The sequence below is a fragment of the Grampus griseus genome (genome assembly GCF_964374135.1).
Source record: "Grampus griseus genome assembly, chromosome: X".
NCBI lineage: Eukaryota > Metazoa > Chordata > Mammalia > Artiodactyla > Delphinidae > Grampus > Grampus griseus.
Window position 1 is genome coordinate 116059323 of NC_138999.1, and position 18214 is coordinate 116077536.

Sequence of the window (18214 nt, forward strand, 5' to 3'; positions counted from 1 at the left end):
TCCAAACCCCTAACGTACTCAAGACCTGCAGGCTCCTTTCCCTAACATGCACTCCAGCCAACAAGGGCCATTGCCACTCTGGACTTGCATCTCTTTCTCTGCTTGTGCTATTTGCTCTGCTTGGTTGGAGGAGTGGGGGACACTTTCTCCATCTCCGTCCTTTTAGCGTCCAGCTCAGCTCAAAAGTTGCCAATAAGTTCTCCTTGATTGATGGTTCAACAGATTCTGTTTTGTTTCTACACTTTTTCCATCTCATATCTTGCCTAATAAATGTAGTTACATTTACAGTCTCAAAGCACCAAGTTACAAGCTCCTCAAGGGACGAGACCTTGCCCTGTTTGTCTGTAGTACCTACTACCAGTCCTAGAACACAGAAGGTTCCCAATAAATGTGTTAGCTGATTTGAAATGAACTGGCTTGAATTGGATGGGGCATAGTGGAGGGTGGATGATGAAGGCCAGTGAGTCACAGAGGGTGCTATCCTAACTGCCTTGAGTAAATTAATATGCTGAAATAGAGACCACAATTCTAACAGGAATTCCCTCTTCAAATGAGGGTAAGGGGCAAAAGTGAGGGTAGGAGTCATGTCCAGAGGGGCAAAAATCTCTGCCTTGACTCTCGGTCCGATGGATGTGGCCCTGCTCCATCTCAGCCTCTCTTGCCTGTTTATACCTCCTGCATGGGGACCCTAGATTCACTTGCTCCCCAAGAGCAAAGTTTTCTTCACTGTACAAACACTGGGCTACCACCTTTGCTATCTCAGCCAGGAGGCTGGGAATGGGCAAAGGGGAGGCATGCCAAGGACACACCGTGTTCCTTCACCATTCGCTTTCAAAGTATTCTGGCCTCATCTTCCAACCATGAAGCTTTTTGTTATCTCTCCTCTCTTTTTCAGCTCAATCAGTATCAACACTGGCAAATCTCACTGGGAAAAACCAAAGTTTAAACAATGCAAATTGCTTCAAGCGCTTCCTAATAAGATTGTGGACCTTGCTAATATTACAATAAGTGACGGTAAGACTGTTCTGTACACATTAGAGAAATAATGGAACTCAGTTAGTTTGTCTACTTGACCTGAGACCAGAGAGAGTACAGGCAAACCACCCACAGAAAAACCTACCTGACAACAATCCAATTTCAGAAACGAGGTAGTTACATTGGTGGAGGTGGGAGTGGAGCATGAGAAGTCAGAACGGTCAGTGTTTTTTGTTTGATAATGTTTTTTATTTTATAATTGTTGGCTCATTATTTTTTGTTTTATTTTAATTTTTTAAAAGTTTTAATAGGCAATACTTCATATAGTTCAATATTGAAAAAATAAAGAAGTGTATGCAGTGAAACCTCTCCCTCCCACTGCTAACCCCAGCCATTCAGTTAGTATCCAAGGAGCTATCTATGCATCTGTAAGGAAATGCGTGTGTGTGTGTGTGTGTGTGTGTATTCTTCTTCCCTTTTTGTATGCAAAGTGGAGCGTGCTATACATGCTGTTCTGCACCTTGCTTTTTCCTCTTAACATTATATTGCAGATATTATCATACTAGTATATGATAATATAATATACATTCTTTTTTTCACTGAGTTGTATTAACTGCATGAATATGCTACAATTGATTTCTTTAACCGTTGCCTGCGGATGGTAATTTAACTTGATAATTACACTTTACTTTTAAAATACTGCTGTAATGGATATCATGCATGTGTCATTTTGTGCAAGTATGGTATGCTTGAAGCATAAATTCCTAAAAGTAGAATTGCTGGGTCAGTCATACTTTTCTTTAAGATAAATTATCTTTTATTTGCTATGCCAAAATTTTTTTGAATTGATAAAGCTAGACTTTACATTATCATTTCACTTTTTTCTTATTTGTCTTATTTCTTTTAGTATTTTTTATTTTATTTTTAAATTTTTTTAATGGTTTTCCTTTTTTCTTTTAGTATTTTTAAAATTGAAGTATAGTTAATTTACAATGTGTTAGTTTCAAATGTACAGCAAAGTGATTCAGTTATACATGTGTAAATATATATATTCTTTTTCAGATTCTTTTCCATTATACGTTACTAAAAGATATTGAGTAGAGTTCCCTGCACTATACAGAGGGACCTTGTTGTTTATATATTTTATATACAGTAGTTTGTATCTGTTAATCCCAGACTCCTAACTTATCCCTCCTCCCCCTTCCCCTTTGGTAACCATAAGTTTGTTTTCTAAGTCTGAGTCTGTTTCTGTTTTGTAAGTTCTTTTGTGTCATATTTTAGATTCCACATATTCGTGATATCATATGGTATGTGTCTTTCTCTGTCTGACTTACTTCACTTAGTATGACAATCGCTAGGTCCATCCATGTTTCTGCAAATGGCATATTTCATTCTTTTTTTATGGCTGAGTAATATTCTATTATATATATATATATATATATATACTATATCTTCTTTATCCATTCATCTGTCAATGGACTTTGAGGTTGCTTCCATGTATTGGTTATTGTAAATACTGCTGCTATGAACATTGGGGTGCATGTGTCTTTTCAAATAAATCATACTTCTGATGGTGTCAAAATGCTCTCTGTAATAATTGCACCAACTTATACTCCCACTTGCAAAGTGTGAAAGTGCCTGTTTCAGAACATCTTCAAATCGACACAGCATGTTATCAGATTTTTAGGATCTTGATTTGATAAGTATAAGTTAATCTCAATGTAGTTAAAATTTTTTATGGAGGTACTGACATCATAAAATTCAGCCATGTAATGTGTACAATTCAGTGTTTTTTAGTCTATTTGCTAGATTTTGCAACCATCACCACTAATTCTAGGACATTTTAATTACTCCTAAAAGAAACCCCATACATGTTAGCAGTCAGTCTCCATTCTCTCCTCCCCTCAACCCCTGGAAACCTCCAATCTACTTTCTTCCTTCTTTTAATTTTATTTTATTGTAGTAACTACACTTTATGTAGATATACCTTCTTGACATTTTTTTTTACATCTTTATTGGAGTATAATTGCTTTACAATGGTGTGTTAGTTTCTGCTTTATAACAAAGTGAATCAGTTATACATATACATATGTTCCCCTCCCTCTTGCATCTCCCTCCCTCCCACCCTCCCTAACCCACCCCTCCAGGCTGTCACAAAGCACCGAGCTGATCTCCCTGTGCTATGCAGCTGCTTCCCACTAGCTACCTACCTTACGTTTGGTAGTGTATATATGTCCATGCCTCTCTCTCGTTTTGTCACAGCTTACCCTTCCTGCTCCCCATATCCTCAAGTCCGTTCTTTAGTAGGTCTGTGTCTTTATTCCCGTCTTCCCTAGGTTCTTCATGACATTTTTTTTCTTAAATTCCATATATATGTGTTAGCATACGGTATTTGTCTTTCTCTTTCTGACTTACTTAACTCTGTATGATAGACTCTAGGTCTAGCCACCTCATTACAAATAGCTCAATTTCATTTCTTTTTATGGCTGAGTAATATTCCATTGTATATATGTGCCACATCTTCTTTATCCACTCATCCGATGATGGACACTTAGGTTGTTTCCATCTCCGGGCTACTGTAAATAGAGCTGCAATGAACATTTTGGTACATGACTCTTTTTGAATTATGGTTTTCTCAGGGTATATGCCCAGTAGTGGGATTGCTGGGTCATATGGTAGTTCTATGTTTAGTTTTATAAGGAACCTCCATACTGTTCTCCATAGTGGCTGTACCAATTCACATTCCCACCAACAGTGCAAGAGTGTTCCCTTTTCTCCACACCCTCTCCAGCATTTATTGTTTGTAGATTTTTTGATGATGGCCATTCTGACTGGTGTGAGATGATATCTCATTGTAGTTTTGATTTGCATTTCTCTAATGATTAATGATGTTGAGCATTCTTTCATGTGTCTGTTGGCAGGCTGTATATCTTCTTTGGAGTAATGTCTATTTAGGTCTTCTGCCCATTTTTGGATTGGGTTGTTTGGTTTTTTGTTATTAAGCTGTATGAGCTGCTTATAAATTTTGGAGATTAATCCTTTGTCAGTTGCTTCATTTGCAAATATTTTCTCCCATTCTGAGGGTTATCTTTTGGTCTTGTTTATGGTTTCCTTTGCTGTGCAAAAGCTTTGAAGTTTCATTAGGTCCCATTTGTTTAGTTTTGTTTTTATTTCCATTTCTCTAGGAGGTGGGTCAAAAAGGACCTTGCTGTGATTTATGTCATAGAGTGTCCTGCCTATGTTTTCCTCTAAGAGTTTGATAGTTTCTGGCCTTACATTTAGGTCTTTAATCCATTTTGAGTTTATTTTTGTGTATGGTGTTAGGGAGTGATCTAATCTCATACTTTTACATGTACCTGTCCAGTTTTCCCAGCACCACTTATTGAAGAGGCTGCCCTTTCTCCACTGTACATTCCTGCCTCCTTTATCAAAGATAAGGTGACCATATGTGCGTGGGTTTATCTCTGGGCTTTCTATCCTGTTCCATTGATCTATATTTCTGTTTTTGTGCCAGTACCATACTGTCTTGATTACTGTAGCTTTGTAGTATAGTCTGAAGTCAGGGAGCCTGATTCCTCCAGCTCCGTTTTTCGTTCTCAAGATTGCTTTGGCTATTCAGGGTCTTTTGTGTTTCCATACAAATTGTGAAATTTTTTGTTTTAGTTCTGTGAAAAATGCCAGTGGTAGTTTGATAGGGATTGCATTGAATCTGTAGATTGCTTTGGGTAGTAGAGTCATTTTCACAATGTTGATTTTTCCAATCCAAGAACATAGTATATCTCTCCATCTATTTGTATCATCTTTAATTTCTTTCATCAGTGTCTTACAATTTTCTGCACACAGGTCTTTTGTCTCCTTAGGTAGGTTTATTCCTAGATATTTTATTCTTTTTGTTGCAATGGTAAATGGGAGTGTTTTCTTGATTTCACTTTCAGATTTTTCATCATTAGTGTATAGGAATGCCAGAGATTTCTGTGCATTAATTTTGTATCCTGCTACTTTACCAAATTCATTGGTATTTGTTTTTCTCTTTCTGACTTACTTCACTCTGTAGGACAGACTCAGCAGGCGGATTCTTAACCACTGCGCCAACAGGGAAGCCCCTGCATGACGTTGTTGATAATCGCTATTAATTGTTGTTATTTACACTTAATAGCTCATCTACTTCTCACAAGAAACCAAGACTCAAAGAGTGCTGTGATCTGAATGTTTGTGTCCCCTCAAAATTCTTGTGTTGAAATCCTAACCCCCAAGGTGATGGTATTAGCAAGTGGGTTGTTTGGGCAGTGATTAGGTCGTGAGGCTGGGGCCCTCATGAATGGGAATTATGCCCTTATAAAAGAGGCCCCAGAGAGCACCCTCACCCTTTCCACCATGTGAGGACACAGCAAGAAGGTGCCATCTATCAACCAGAAAGCAAGCCTTCACTAGAACCCAACCATGTAGGCATCTTGATCTTGGACTTTCAGCCTCCAGAACTTTGAGAAATAAATTTCTGTTGTTTATAAGCCACTTAATCTGGACTTTGTTATAGCAGCCCTAACAGACTAAGACAAAGAAGTTAAGTAGTTTTGCCCAAGGTCACACAGCTAGGAAGTGGCATAGCTAGGAATCAAACCCAGGATGTCTGACTCCAAAGTTCAAGTATTTAAGAGGTTCATACGTTAATACCTGGGTGTGTTTGCATTTTCTAAGGATGCTATCCAAAGAAATGAATTTCTAATGGTCAAATTTTCAGAGTTATTTTGGGGGAGGTTGTACTGAGCCAGCTTAAACATACCACATACCAACTCAAATATACACATTATCTCTAGCTATGTCTGTATGATGCTCAGTTCTCCTGGAATTCCGTAACTGCTCCCCCTCTATCTAAATTCTATTTGTTCCTGTGGGCTTAGCTCAAATTCCACCCAGGAAGTTTGCCTGGAGTTCATTAGTCCCTGCTCTTGTCCTCACCCCCCTGCTTGTATTCTTGTCTTACACCTCTGCCTAGCTTCTAGATTCGTATTCCCAAGGAGGTTGTGGCATATATCATGGCTCAGGCATGTTTTATTTTCATGGCACCTAGCACAAGGCTAGGTACCCAACAGGTTTTCAGTAACTATATATTTATTAGACCTTTTTTTTTTAATGGAAATAATAGGTTGGACCCAGGACAGGCCAGTTAATGAACAAATAATTTTAATAAAAATTAAGAATGTGGTTCATAGCACTCAGGCCATTTTGGTGAGCTTGTAATTTCTCTGTATCATCTCAGATGCCATTATTTTAGTCTTAGTTTCTCTCCTTTCTTCAGAGAGCTGTGCTTGTTTTGTAGAATAAAAGATAAACCTGTTTTGCATAGATTTCACACCTAATAAGTCATTTTTATTCACTAACACCTTCCACTGAAAGAGATTAAAGATCTTTGCCAAAATTAGCCTTCAGACGTCATAGTGCTAGATGAAGGAGGATTAGAAGTAGCCTACCATCAATTTCAGAACCGGAAGGGTCCTTATAATTCATCGTGTCCCATCTCCTCATTTTACCAATGAGGATATTGAGACCCAGAGAGGGGAAGGGACCTGCTGGAGGTGACACAGTTTATTCATTTATTCACCCAGTTATTTATTCAGTTAGGAAATATTTATTAAATTCCTACTGTGTGTCTTGTGTGGTGCTGGATGGTGGGGGGAGGTTCTCACATGGAAGGGGGTGACCTGAGGCTGGGACCTGGGCCACTGTTTTGGGGGAGTAAGCACTTACAAGAGATGCCACCGTTTAACTACATCCGATCCCCCCCCCCCAAGTTCTGAGTCTCACAGCCCTGCTTTCACACTGCTTCTTCTAACATCTTTTAATCAAAATCTTAACTGTCATTACAACATACTACCTTAAGGATCGTTGATAAGACACCACTCCTGGAAAACACGTGCCTCCCCTTCCACCCCTCCACTCGCGGGCAGTCCTCGGGGAGAGGGACAAAGCACGAGGCAAGTACAATACGGCACAGGGGCTCTGGAAGTGCGGGGATGGCATCTACCCCTGTGTGGGAGCTCAGGAAAGGCCAGCTGTAGGAGAGGCATCAGCTGAGACCCGAGGTTGAGTACCAGCTAGAAGATGAAAAAGGGTGAGGAAAGGAGGGAGGAGTGTTTCCGGCAGAGGACACTGCTTCTGTAAAGGTTCAGAAGTGAAATAGGTACAACTGGAGCCTAGAGCCAGAAGGTGGAAGAGTGAGCAATGGTTTACTTCCTTTCCCTGAACAGCCGCCATTTTGTAAGTCAAGGAAATAAAGCCAGAGAGCAGGTTAATTCAATCCTGGGTCGCAGTGTGTTTCTCCAACTTTGGCCTTTTCACTACAGAAAACTACATCTCTTAGACTAAGTTGGGAGGGTTGTCGTGTGCCACAAATAAGACCCTGCGCAGACAAATAAATATTTTTAAAAAACATTGGCTACTTAACAGATGTGATTCCAAGACTTAATGAAAATTGTCCCATTCCAGGTAGCAGAGGTGTATTGTAATTGGGGCCTTCTAGAAATAATGCCTTAGCCTAAAGGGATAAATAATATAGTGGGTTTCTAGAACAATGGCAGATTGGCAGGGGAGTCACTGGGGGGGCAGGTGGATCTTTTGGTGGTCCCATCACTCTAAATGATACTTAATTCCGTTTATTTTTGAGGGAGGCAAACCACTTCATTCAAAATAATGGAACATTTTTATCCTTTGATTTTCCATGAAGAGCATTAAAATATGTATTAATTATCACCAAAGGATTAAAACCATAGTCATATGGCATAACATAAAGAATATATTAATAAATGATCAAATTTAGCCGTGGTATAAGAATGAACTACTATTCCATTCTTTGATGTTAATGTATGTCCAGTGTGGAGTCTTAATAGCTTCCTTCATTGCCAATCTAAAAGACCATATGGTACAGCACATTTTTCATGGACCTTAATTCTAGAAGGGAAGAAGGAAGAGTGGGAGAGGGAACTTAAACAGAAATAGATACGAAATGAAGCATGTTTAATGGGTAAGATCTCTTCATTCTGGCTGGGGCCACAGCTCTCCAAGCATCCCCCATAACCAATTTCTCATTGCCCTCCATTTCCTTGGAGATTGCAAGAGTGTTTCAGGAATGTTCACTAGGCCTAATGATAGGCGGCTCAATCTTGTATCCATAAGGCTTGACCTAAACTGTGAGCCTCAAATTCCACAGTTCCACAAGAAACACCCACCTCACATCAGACCTGCATTGACCATCTACAGTCCCCTCCTGGACTTTGCACCAGGAGGACGTGGCAAATTCTTATGTTACCAAATGCTTTAAAGGACACATACCAGTTCACCATGCAGCAGTAACATACTATTTTCTCACTTGTAAACCCCAAGATTCTTGGGGTTCGTTTTAAAACCAACTCACAAACGGTCTGTGTGTGTGTGTGTGTGTGTGTGTGTGTGTGTCTAGTGTTTGAGAAAACATTGAGAAGAAAACACTTGTGTGTAGTTGTCATTGTATGGTAACGATCACAAGGAAAGGTATTTGCCTCTGATTTTTCTTTTTTCTAGAATTATGATCAAGTTCACTGTGCCTTTTGGGACCTTGAGAATAACAGTAAGTATTTTTCTTAGCAAGCTTTGGCCTTGGTTCTCAATGAGACTTTGCCCCTGACCATGTTGCTATCTGGCAGTTACATGGGAGCGAGTTGTACTGAAGTTACTGTCTTATCAGACCCTATAGGGGACTCTGAATGACCAAGATACAAACATGAGTTTCGTATCTAATTAGGGCATGGGAGTTTTTGTAAAACTTTCTTTTTGAGAAGAGACTTATTTTGGAGATCAGGGGAAAAAATCACATAACTCAGCAAGCTGGAAGAAACAAAGTTGCAAGACCCAGTACAGAGCAGTCCTGAGCTGTTTGAAGAAAGTTAAGGGATGAAGATCTGGCTCTCTTTATCTGTCTTTCCCATTAGACTGGCCACATTTTTCCTTCTTCTCTTCTACATTGACTGTGTAACCTTGGGTGGTCCATTTACTCTCTAGGGGCTTCAATCTTTTTATCTTTTCACGAAGCGGATAAGACTTTCTAGTTGATCTCGAAGGGTCCTTCCTGCTTGGCTGGGTATGAGTCTTTGGGGACCATAAGAGAAGGGGTCGTGGAAATAATGCCATTTGCAGCAACATGGATGGACCTAGAGGTTGTCACACTGAGTGAAGTAAGTCAGATAGAGAAAGACAAATACCATATGATATCGCTTATATGTGGACTCTAAAAAAAATGGTACAAATGAACTTATTTACAAAACAGAAATAGAGTCACGGATGTGAAAAATTTGATTTTTTACATGGTTACCCAGAGGGAAAGGGGGGAGGAATAAATTGGGAGACTGGGATTGACATATACACACCACTATATATAAAATAGATAACCAACAAGGACCTACTGTATAGCACAGGGAACTCTACTCAATATTTTGTAATAACCTATATGGGAAAAGAATCTAAAAATAGTGGTTATATGTATATGTATAACTGATTCACTTTGCTGTACAGCAGAAACTAACACAATGTTGTAAATCAACTACACTCCAATAAAAATTTAAAAAAAAAAGAGAAGGGGTCGTGGAAGGGGATTGCTGAATGGGTTCCTCTTAAGCTTGTCATTGCCATTGGAATCTCCAGGGATATAGCCAAATCTCAGAGAATTCCACACGGAAGCAATTGCCCCTGGAATGTCAGGAGTGGCTCTGGGACCAGGCCTTCCACCTGTGGAAGCTCTGCCTGGGACTTTTCCTTTTTTTAGTATCCTCGGAGTTCTGGGGGAAAAAGGGGGAAATTCTCTTCCCATTCGACTCCCTGGCATGTGGAATACTACTGCTTTCCTATAACAGAGATAGCGCTGTCCTTTTCTGGTCCCCTCCAAGTCGCCCAGGATAAGATTTCCGTAAAATGGTAGACTTTGTTCCCCACAGCCTCAGTAAGTTGATCTGTGTGTTCATAATGCCTCTTGCTGGGCTCCTCCCAGGTCATCTTTGGCCCCTACCCCTCTGTCCATGGATCCAGAACTTCTGGGATCTATTATCATTATCCTGGATGGACAAATTTTGACCGCACTTAGATGCCTGCCCTAGGATAACCCCTCTGGTCTGGTACTACTCTGGAGGTTTTACTCTAAACCTGGTCTAGTACGCAAGCTCTACAGGTTCTTGAGGTATGTGGGTTAGTTCTAGAACCCTGAATATGCTTAGGAGTGAGAAACTAGGCAGGTGGCAAATAGACCAGAGGCTTTAATTGGCCCTGAGGAGTTCCAGACCATCATCTGGCTTAAATGCAAAGCACTTGAGACCATTTGAATTCTGGGTTGAGCTGGCTGTTTCAGATGTTTATTCCAGTCCCACCAAGGAAGCCCACGTGTCAGCCTATATTCCATAGCTCATGCCCTTCAAAAAGTTCTAGATCTACCCGTTTCCCCTTTGTGCTCCTTGAAAAAACAGTCCTTACTCTGTCATTCCAGCATGGTGGTAGAACTGTTGTTCATCATTGAAGTCTGTCTCCTAATCTGTAGAAGAATGGGAAAAGTGAGAACCAAAGAAGTTATGCCATTTACGAAGTTCCCCACAAGTCACTTTTGCCTATTAGACTTAATTTAATTTCAGTGTTCAATTATACGGCTATCCTGCTGCCTTAACAAACAATACTAATTATAGCACACTTTGGAAAGGTACATATAATGAAAAGTTAAACATTTCTGAGAAAAGCAAAATTGCTTTGAAATTCCCTTCTGTCGCTTGCAGATGGGCAAGGTGGACGTCAGGCTGTAAAGTAAAGGAAACAAACCTAAATTACACAATCTGTCAGTGTGACCATCTCACCCATTTTGGAGTCTTAATGGTGAGTTGTCTCTCAATCACTCCTTATAGAATTTTGACAACTTTTTATTAGATTACAGACCAGAAATATATGTGTGAACTAAGTTGTGGAAAAGTTCCACGCAAGTGGAAAAACAGCCCCCTACCTTGTTCATTCAAAGTAGAGCAAATTGAAACAAATATTTATTTTTCTCCTTATAAAATTAATGCCTGCTTGTCAAAATTCAAACATTACAGAAAAGGTCCCTATAATCCCCCTCCCAAGAGATCACCACCTTTAACATCTTTATGTATATTCTTTCAGGTTCTTTTCCTGTGTGTATATTAATATATGTTTTTGTTTTATAAAAATAGGGTCGAATTATTCATACTGTTTTTACCACTTGCTTTTCACCTAACCATATATATTGGACAGCTTTCAGGCAAATACATATCCATCTACTTAATTTTTAAAAAATACATGTATAGTATTCCACTGTGTGGATTTAACACAATGAATTTAACCAATTCCCTATAGGTAGGCATTTGAGTTGTTACTGTTTTTCTCCGTTATGAACAATGCTGTAATATGCATTTTTATTTGTCTTCTAATATTGGTGTAAGCATTTCTGTAGAATAAATCGATGGAAGTAGAATTGCTTCCAATTAAAATATTAAATTGTAATAGATATTGTCTAATTGCACTGTAGGGAAGTGCATATTTTTTTAGTGCTTGTGGTACTTAACCAAACAAGAGTTATCTGATCAATTCGCATATCCAGGCTTAGAGCCTCGGAGTCACTGTTAACCTTTCTATCTCCTTCGTTTCCTATGGTCCTCCCTAACATCAGGACTTGATGCGTTTTCCTTCAAAATGGCTCTCAAATGTGTTTCCTTCTTCTCTACCCACCCTTGAGCACTTTGTTAGTTCTCCTAAATTACTTTATTGTACATAGTATATACTAGTATCTGAATGTGTTGTGTATGAGTTGTTTCTTCTACTAATGGTAAACTCCTTGAGGGCTGAGAGTCTGTTTTATATTTTTCTTTCTTTTTACCACATCTATTCAACAAATAAGAGGTGCTCCACTGATAATTATTGAACTTTAAGAATTTTGTTTACTCCCCTGCAAATTGGTTAAAACATTATGGCATGAGTCAAAAGACCAGGGCCCACAGTCCAGCTCTGTCACTAACTATCTCTGTGATCTTGGTCAGGTTATTTCACTTGTTTGGACCTTACATTTGTCTTCTGAAATGTGAAAGATTGGAATAGACCAGGGTTTCTTAACCTCAGCACTATTGCTCTTCTGGGACAAATAACTCTCTGTTGTGGGTGCCATTTTGTGCATTCTAGGATGTTTAGCAGCATTCCTGGCCTCTACCCACTAGATGCCAGTAGCACCCTCTCTAGTTGTGACAACCAAAAATGTCTCCAGACGTTGCTACCTGTCCCTGGGCAGGGGCAAAATTGTGTCCAGTTGAGAACTACCAGAGTAGACCAGCACTTCTTAAACTTTTATGAGTCACGAAGCTCCATTACCATCTGATGAAAGCTATGGACCGTCTTCCCAGTATGATGCATACCATTCAAATAATTTTGCATACCATTTCAGGTCTTTTATGGTCCTCAGGTTAAGAAATTACTGGTTTATGTGATCTCTAAGGTCCATTTTGTCACTTAATTTTATGAAAATTATTTAAGGTCTAAGGGAAAGGTACATTTTTTGATGTTCTGTGCAGTGTTTTGGGACGCTCAGTACAGATAATAATTCACTTTGTATCCCAAATTCACATCTATTAGTTTGGTTATATTTGAAGTGTGAAACATGTTAATGACAATAAAACCAAGGACTAAATATTCTTCCAGTACTGTTGATGGGTCTCCATGCCCTATACACAGTAAGTTGCACTAGGCGTACTCAACCAACAATATACAGTGTTATCATATATCCATGTACATACTCTGGTTTTGTAAGAGCTTTAACAGAGATGCTGTGCATCCTGGGAACCTCCTGTTAGTGAGCACTGGAAGTGTTTTACCATAAACTTGCCCTGGCAAATGTATAAAATACAACACATTGCATTCCCTAGGATTTATCCAGGTCTGCAGTGGATGCAGTGAATGAACGGATATTAGTGCTTATAACATACACCGGATGTGGAATCTCCTCCATTTTCCTGGGAGTTGCAATAGTGACATACATAGCTTTTCAGTAAGCTGGTAGAGTCTCACTCTAAATTTAATTTGGTTTGATGGATGCTACTGGCATTGTAACCTTGTTAATTTCATGTTAGTTTCACAAAAAGTTTCTTATCACAATAGGGAGAGGCCAGATCCATTAGATTATGAAGTGGGCAGGTTAAAAACAAAACAAAACAACCAAGGCTTCTCTGAAAAAGAAAAAAGATTGTAATTAAATTTTAAGAAAGCAAGAGCTGGGATAGGGAGGGTGGGAGGGAGATGCAAGAGGGAGGAGATATGGGGATATATGTATATGTATAGCTGATTTACTTTGTTATAAAGCAGAAACTAACACACCATTGTAAAAGAATTATACTCCAATAAAGATGTTTAAAAAAATCTAATGAATCAGAATTACTCAAATAAATAAATAAATAAATAAAAAAGCAAGAGGGTTGAGATAGGAGAAGGTTTCTCTAACAGGATACAAAAACACTAACCATAAAAGAAAAAGTTGACAAATCAGACTTCATTAAAATTAAGAACTTCTTTTCATCAAAAGATACCATGAAAATAGTGAAAAGGCAAACCACAGATTGGGAGAAGATATTCACAATGCGTATATCTGACGAAGGATTTGTATGCAGAATATATAAAAACTACAGAGCAAAAGGCAAAAGAAAGACAATACAGTTAAAAATGGGCAAAAGAGGGCTTCCCTGGTGGTGCAGTGGTTGAGAGTCCGCCTGCCGATGCAGGGGACACGGGTTCGTGCCCTGGTCCTGGAAGATCCCACATGCCGTGGAGTGGCTGGGCCCATGGGCCATGGCCGCTGAGCATGCGCGTCCAGAGCCTGTGCTCCGCAACGGGAGAGGCCACAACAGTGAGAGGCCCGTGTACCACAAAAAAAAAAAAAAAAAAAAAATGGGCAAAAGACTTGAACAAGCACCTCACAAAAGAAGATATCCATGTCTAGTCCTAACCTCTACCCAAATGGCTAACAAGCATACAACAAGGTTCTCAAAATCATTACTCATCAGAAAAATGCTAATCAAAACCACAATTATACTTTTATGCCCCCACCAGAATGGTTAAAATTAAAAATACTGAAAATAGCAAGGATCAACAAGGATATGGAAAACTACAAATGGCACAGACACTTTGGAAAATTCTTTGGCAGTACTTACTAAAGATAAATATCCATCAGCTGTTGACCCAGAAATTTCACTGTTAGGGAGAGATGATTGTATATGTCCACGGAAAGATATATACAAGAATATTCACTGCAGCTTCACTTATAGTGGCCCCAAATTGGAAACAACCCCAATGTACATTAACAGTTGACTAGTTGAATAACTTGTAGTATATTCATAAAATAGAATGCTTCACAGCAGTAAAAATGAATAAACTACCATTGGCCGTTGAACAACATGGGTTTGTTGTTCAAACAAACTGTGAGAGTTCGCTTATATACAGATTTTTTCAATAGTGAATACTATGGGGACTGCATGATTCTGGGCTGGTTGAATCCGAGGTTACAGAACCGTGAATAAGGAGGAGGGACAACTACAAGTTATAAGCGGATTTTCGACTGCTCGGAGGGTCAGTGCCCCTAACTCCCAAGGTTCAACTATACTTCTACATAATATAATGTAATATCTAAATCTCATAGACAGAGAGTTGAGCAAAGGAAGCAAGAAAAAGAAGAGAACGTGCTGTATGGTTCCATTTATTTGAAGTTTCAAGTACAGGCAAAACTAAACCTATGCGGATAGAAGTGAAACTGTTGGTTACCTCTAGTGGAGGGTACTTAATGGGAGAAGGAATGAAGGAGCCTTCTGAGACGCTGAAAATACTCTACCTCTTGATCTGTGTGGGGGTTCCACGGGTGTATTCATTTGTAAAGATTCAGTGAGTTGCATTCTTAGGACTTGTGTACTTACCCCAATTTAAAAAACCCACGTACACACAAAATGAAAATTGCAAAATTTAAATCAATAGACATATAATAGAAATGAAAAAGAATCAAAGGGAAAGTTTTTTTTTAATTTGGAAAATACAGGATCAGTTTTCACAAGTACAATTGTGATCACTTAGTGAAACGTAAGGTCATATTTCCATGATGCTAAATGTCTGGATCTTTGGAAATACCCAAGTAGCTACTTGAAATGGTTTCCATAAGTCATCCCGCTATTTGGTCACATGTAGATCCATCCTTGAGTCTGCTGAAGGAGTGGTGGGAGAACTGTAGTATCCAGGAAACTCTTTCCTTCCTTCTCTTCAAAAGAGAAAAAGAAACAGAAAAAAGGGGACTGCTTAGCTGAGAGAAGCTATTATAATTCCTGTCAGTGAAGGTCACCATGTTTAGAATACTTTGACTCTACCTGGAAAGAGAGTGGGGGACTCGAAAATTCAGTACATATAAGATAATATGGATAATTTAATTTTAATAGGCAGTTCTTTTATTCTTTCACTTATTATGCAGATAAAACATGGCGATGCTTAATCAAAAACAGAGACCCTACCTAACATTGTGCCTTTTCCTTTAGCAAACTTCGAAAAGATCATCCTTCCAAAATCCTGATCAACCTGTGCACAGCACTACTGATGCTAAACCTGGTATTTCTGGTCAACTCCTGGTCATCATCATTTCAGAAATCGGGCCTTTGTATCACAGCCGCTGTGGCTCTTCATTACTTCCTGCTCGTTTCTTTGACTTGGATGGGTCTGGAGGCAGTCCACATGTATTTTGCTCTAGTCAAAGTCTTCAACATATACATTCCAAATTATATTCTTAAATTTTGTCTGTTCGGTTGGGGTAAGTATATCTGCCATGGTCCTTGATGTCTTTGTTTCAAGCCTGTGTCTGTCTAATTCTAGCTCCATTAGACAAATTATTTGGGACCAAATGCTGTTACTATCATAGGTAAGGAGTTAAGGATTGCTTCACTGGTATTTGGGTGGACATTTCCTTTTCTGTCTGTATTACTCTATAAATTCAACTTTTAACCTCTATGGTGAGGAATCGGTCCACACATATTTACTGAGCACCTGCTTGTGTGCTGTGCTAAATGCTGGATCTACAGTAGTGAACCTGTCAGCTTTTATCCTTCCCTTTACTCAAGTTACAATCCCAGCAAATACACACGGATACAACAGCCAACACTGAGGTAGCGCTCCACGTGCCTGATGCGGTTTGAAGTGTCTCGTTTAGTCTAAGTGTCTCATACTCATTTAATCTTCACAATACCTCTCTGGGAAAGGTTTCATCATTGTTCCCATTTAAGAGATGAGAATGCTGAGGCACAAAGAGATTAGGTAATTTGCCAGAGTTTACACAGCTAGTAAGTGGCAGAACTGGGATTTGAACCAGGGGGTCTGTCTCCATAGTTTGGACTTTGACCTCTAGGATCCAGTCATACTGTTTAAGGGCCAGGGAAAAGACTTGCAAGATGTGAGAGGGTGCTGGCTCAGACATGCCCCCATTCACACCACGCCTCATGACTGTCACCGTTCTGCTGCCCTATAGAAGAAGCCAGGTAGGAACTCAGCATGAGCAGTTCCTAATTTAAATGTCATTTCATTGGTTGGCTTTCCTGCATTTCTAACTGACATGGACAGCTCAGCCCTTCCCCACCCCTTGCCTATTCAAACCGGCTTTGAGGTTCAGAAAATGTGTCGGATCCATAAGGGATGTGTATTAAGTGAGATGCGTAGGATACGCGGGAAGATAGATTTTATCTTCCACTGCCTTGGTGAAGACAGTAGCTTTGCAATTAGCTACTCATCCTTTTAATGAGTTCATTAACGTAGTACATGCTTTCTTTGGATACACGGTTAGTGCTATTAGCCATGATAATGTGGGGAGCAGAGACGGGCAAATGCTAAACAAAGCATGATCTAAGAAGTGGTTTGAGTATAGTTTGGAACCCATCAGAAATACAAAGCCAAAAGCAGTCAGAGCACTCCCTTTTGTGCCTGGCAACCCTCACCTCGAGTCAACTGGAAGATTGAAAAATGTTGTGGAAGAGGCTTCATGAATAACCGAGAAGGCGGATATCCCACATCTGGCTAACTGTGCAGGGGCTGGGAATAGCACTCGTTCCCCCGGCATCACTCATTCTCGGCTTCCTCGTCCGACCCTTCTTCCTTCACCTGCTCCTTCGTGTTGGTATTCCCCAGGGCTGGCTTCTCATCTCCTTGATCTGCACATTCCACACACGCTTTCTGGGGTGCAGGGGGGAGGCAGGCAAGGCTAAGGCTTGGTAATTGGAGGCAGGAAAAACTTGAGGAGTGTCAAGTACACACCCAAGCCAAGGTCAAGCCATGGTGAAGGCCTGACCGGCTCAACCAGTAAAGATACAACGAGCCGCTTTCAGACTCAGTTGATGACTTACGTAGACGGTGAAAAGACAAGTAGCTAAAGCTGCCAGCTCCCAGGTCCTCTCTCCCCACACTATAAAGAATGACACCCAAACCAGAGAGAGCAGGTGGCTGCCACACGAGTCGCAGGATTCCCTGCTGCTGACGAGCCAGCTCTCAGGTGAAGCTCTGTGGTTTCTACTGTGCAGCTCTGTTCTGAGGGCGCAGGGTGCAAAGCCCCACCCTGCCTCAGAGCCTGGGAGGCGATGAGAAGCTGCATCGTGACAGCCTTCTGGGGAGAAGAGTAGGAGATGGCCTCGGAGCCCCTCCTCACAGGCCTGCCTCGTCTTCTCGAATTCGTGGAGGATCACAAGTCATTCCACCCAAACTCAGATCAGTCGTGGTACAAGCCTTTGCCTGCTTGGTCTCTGGCTCCCTGCAAGGTCGGCCAGGGAGCCACTGCAGAGCTGGCCCGCTACAGGGAGTCTCAGAGCATTTAAATATTAGACAGATGCAATCAACTGTTAGGAAAATAAACATTAGTCTCTGTTTGTGTTTGAAGTTCTGTCTTCCTAATGCCAAAACAACCTGTTGAAAAGGTTTCATTCCTTTATTTAAATCCCTGTCGAAGGCAGTAGATATATTTGTCCACATTTTCTAATAACCAGTAGGCATCTTTTTTGGTTTAATTAGCAAAGTGTTAACACAGCTTGGGGACTGGCTCACGACTTTCTTCCTAAATGCGAGACCTCCCTCCATCCCTCCCTTCCGGCCCCAAACTAGTATTTTTTTCATCTGCATCGTGCTGGGCCCTGTGCCTGGTGTGCCACACACAGAGCAGAAGGGACTGTCCTGT

The 18214-nt window shown here is 40.3% G+C and overlaps 1 protein-coding gene across 1 annotated transcript in view; it reads left to right on the top strand.

Moving 5' to 3' along the window:
* ADGRG4 (adhesion G protein-coupled receptor G4) overlaps positions 1 to 18214 on the top strand; it is a gene marked incomplete at both ends in the record, with an annotated part of 111435 nt that overhangs the window by 42895 nt on the left and 50326 nt on the right. Inside the window, 5 exon segments of the mRNA XM_082646902.1 lie at positions 896 to 1014; positions 10150 to 10174; positions 10758 to 10854; positions 12906 to 13027; positions 15546 to 15814. Of these exon segments, the coding sequence (XP_082503028.1) occupies positions 896 to 1014; positions 10150 to 10174; positions 10758 to 10854; positions 12906 to 13027; positions 15546 to 15814 (632 nt within the window).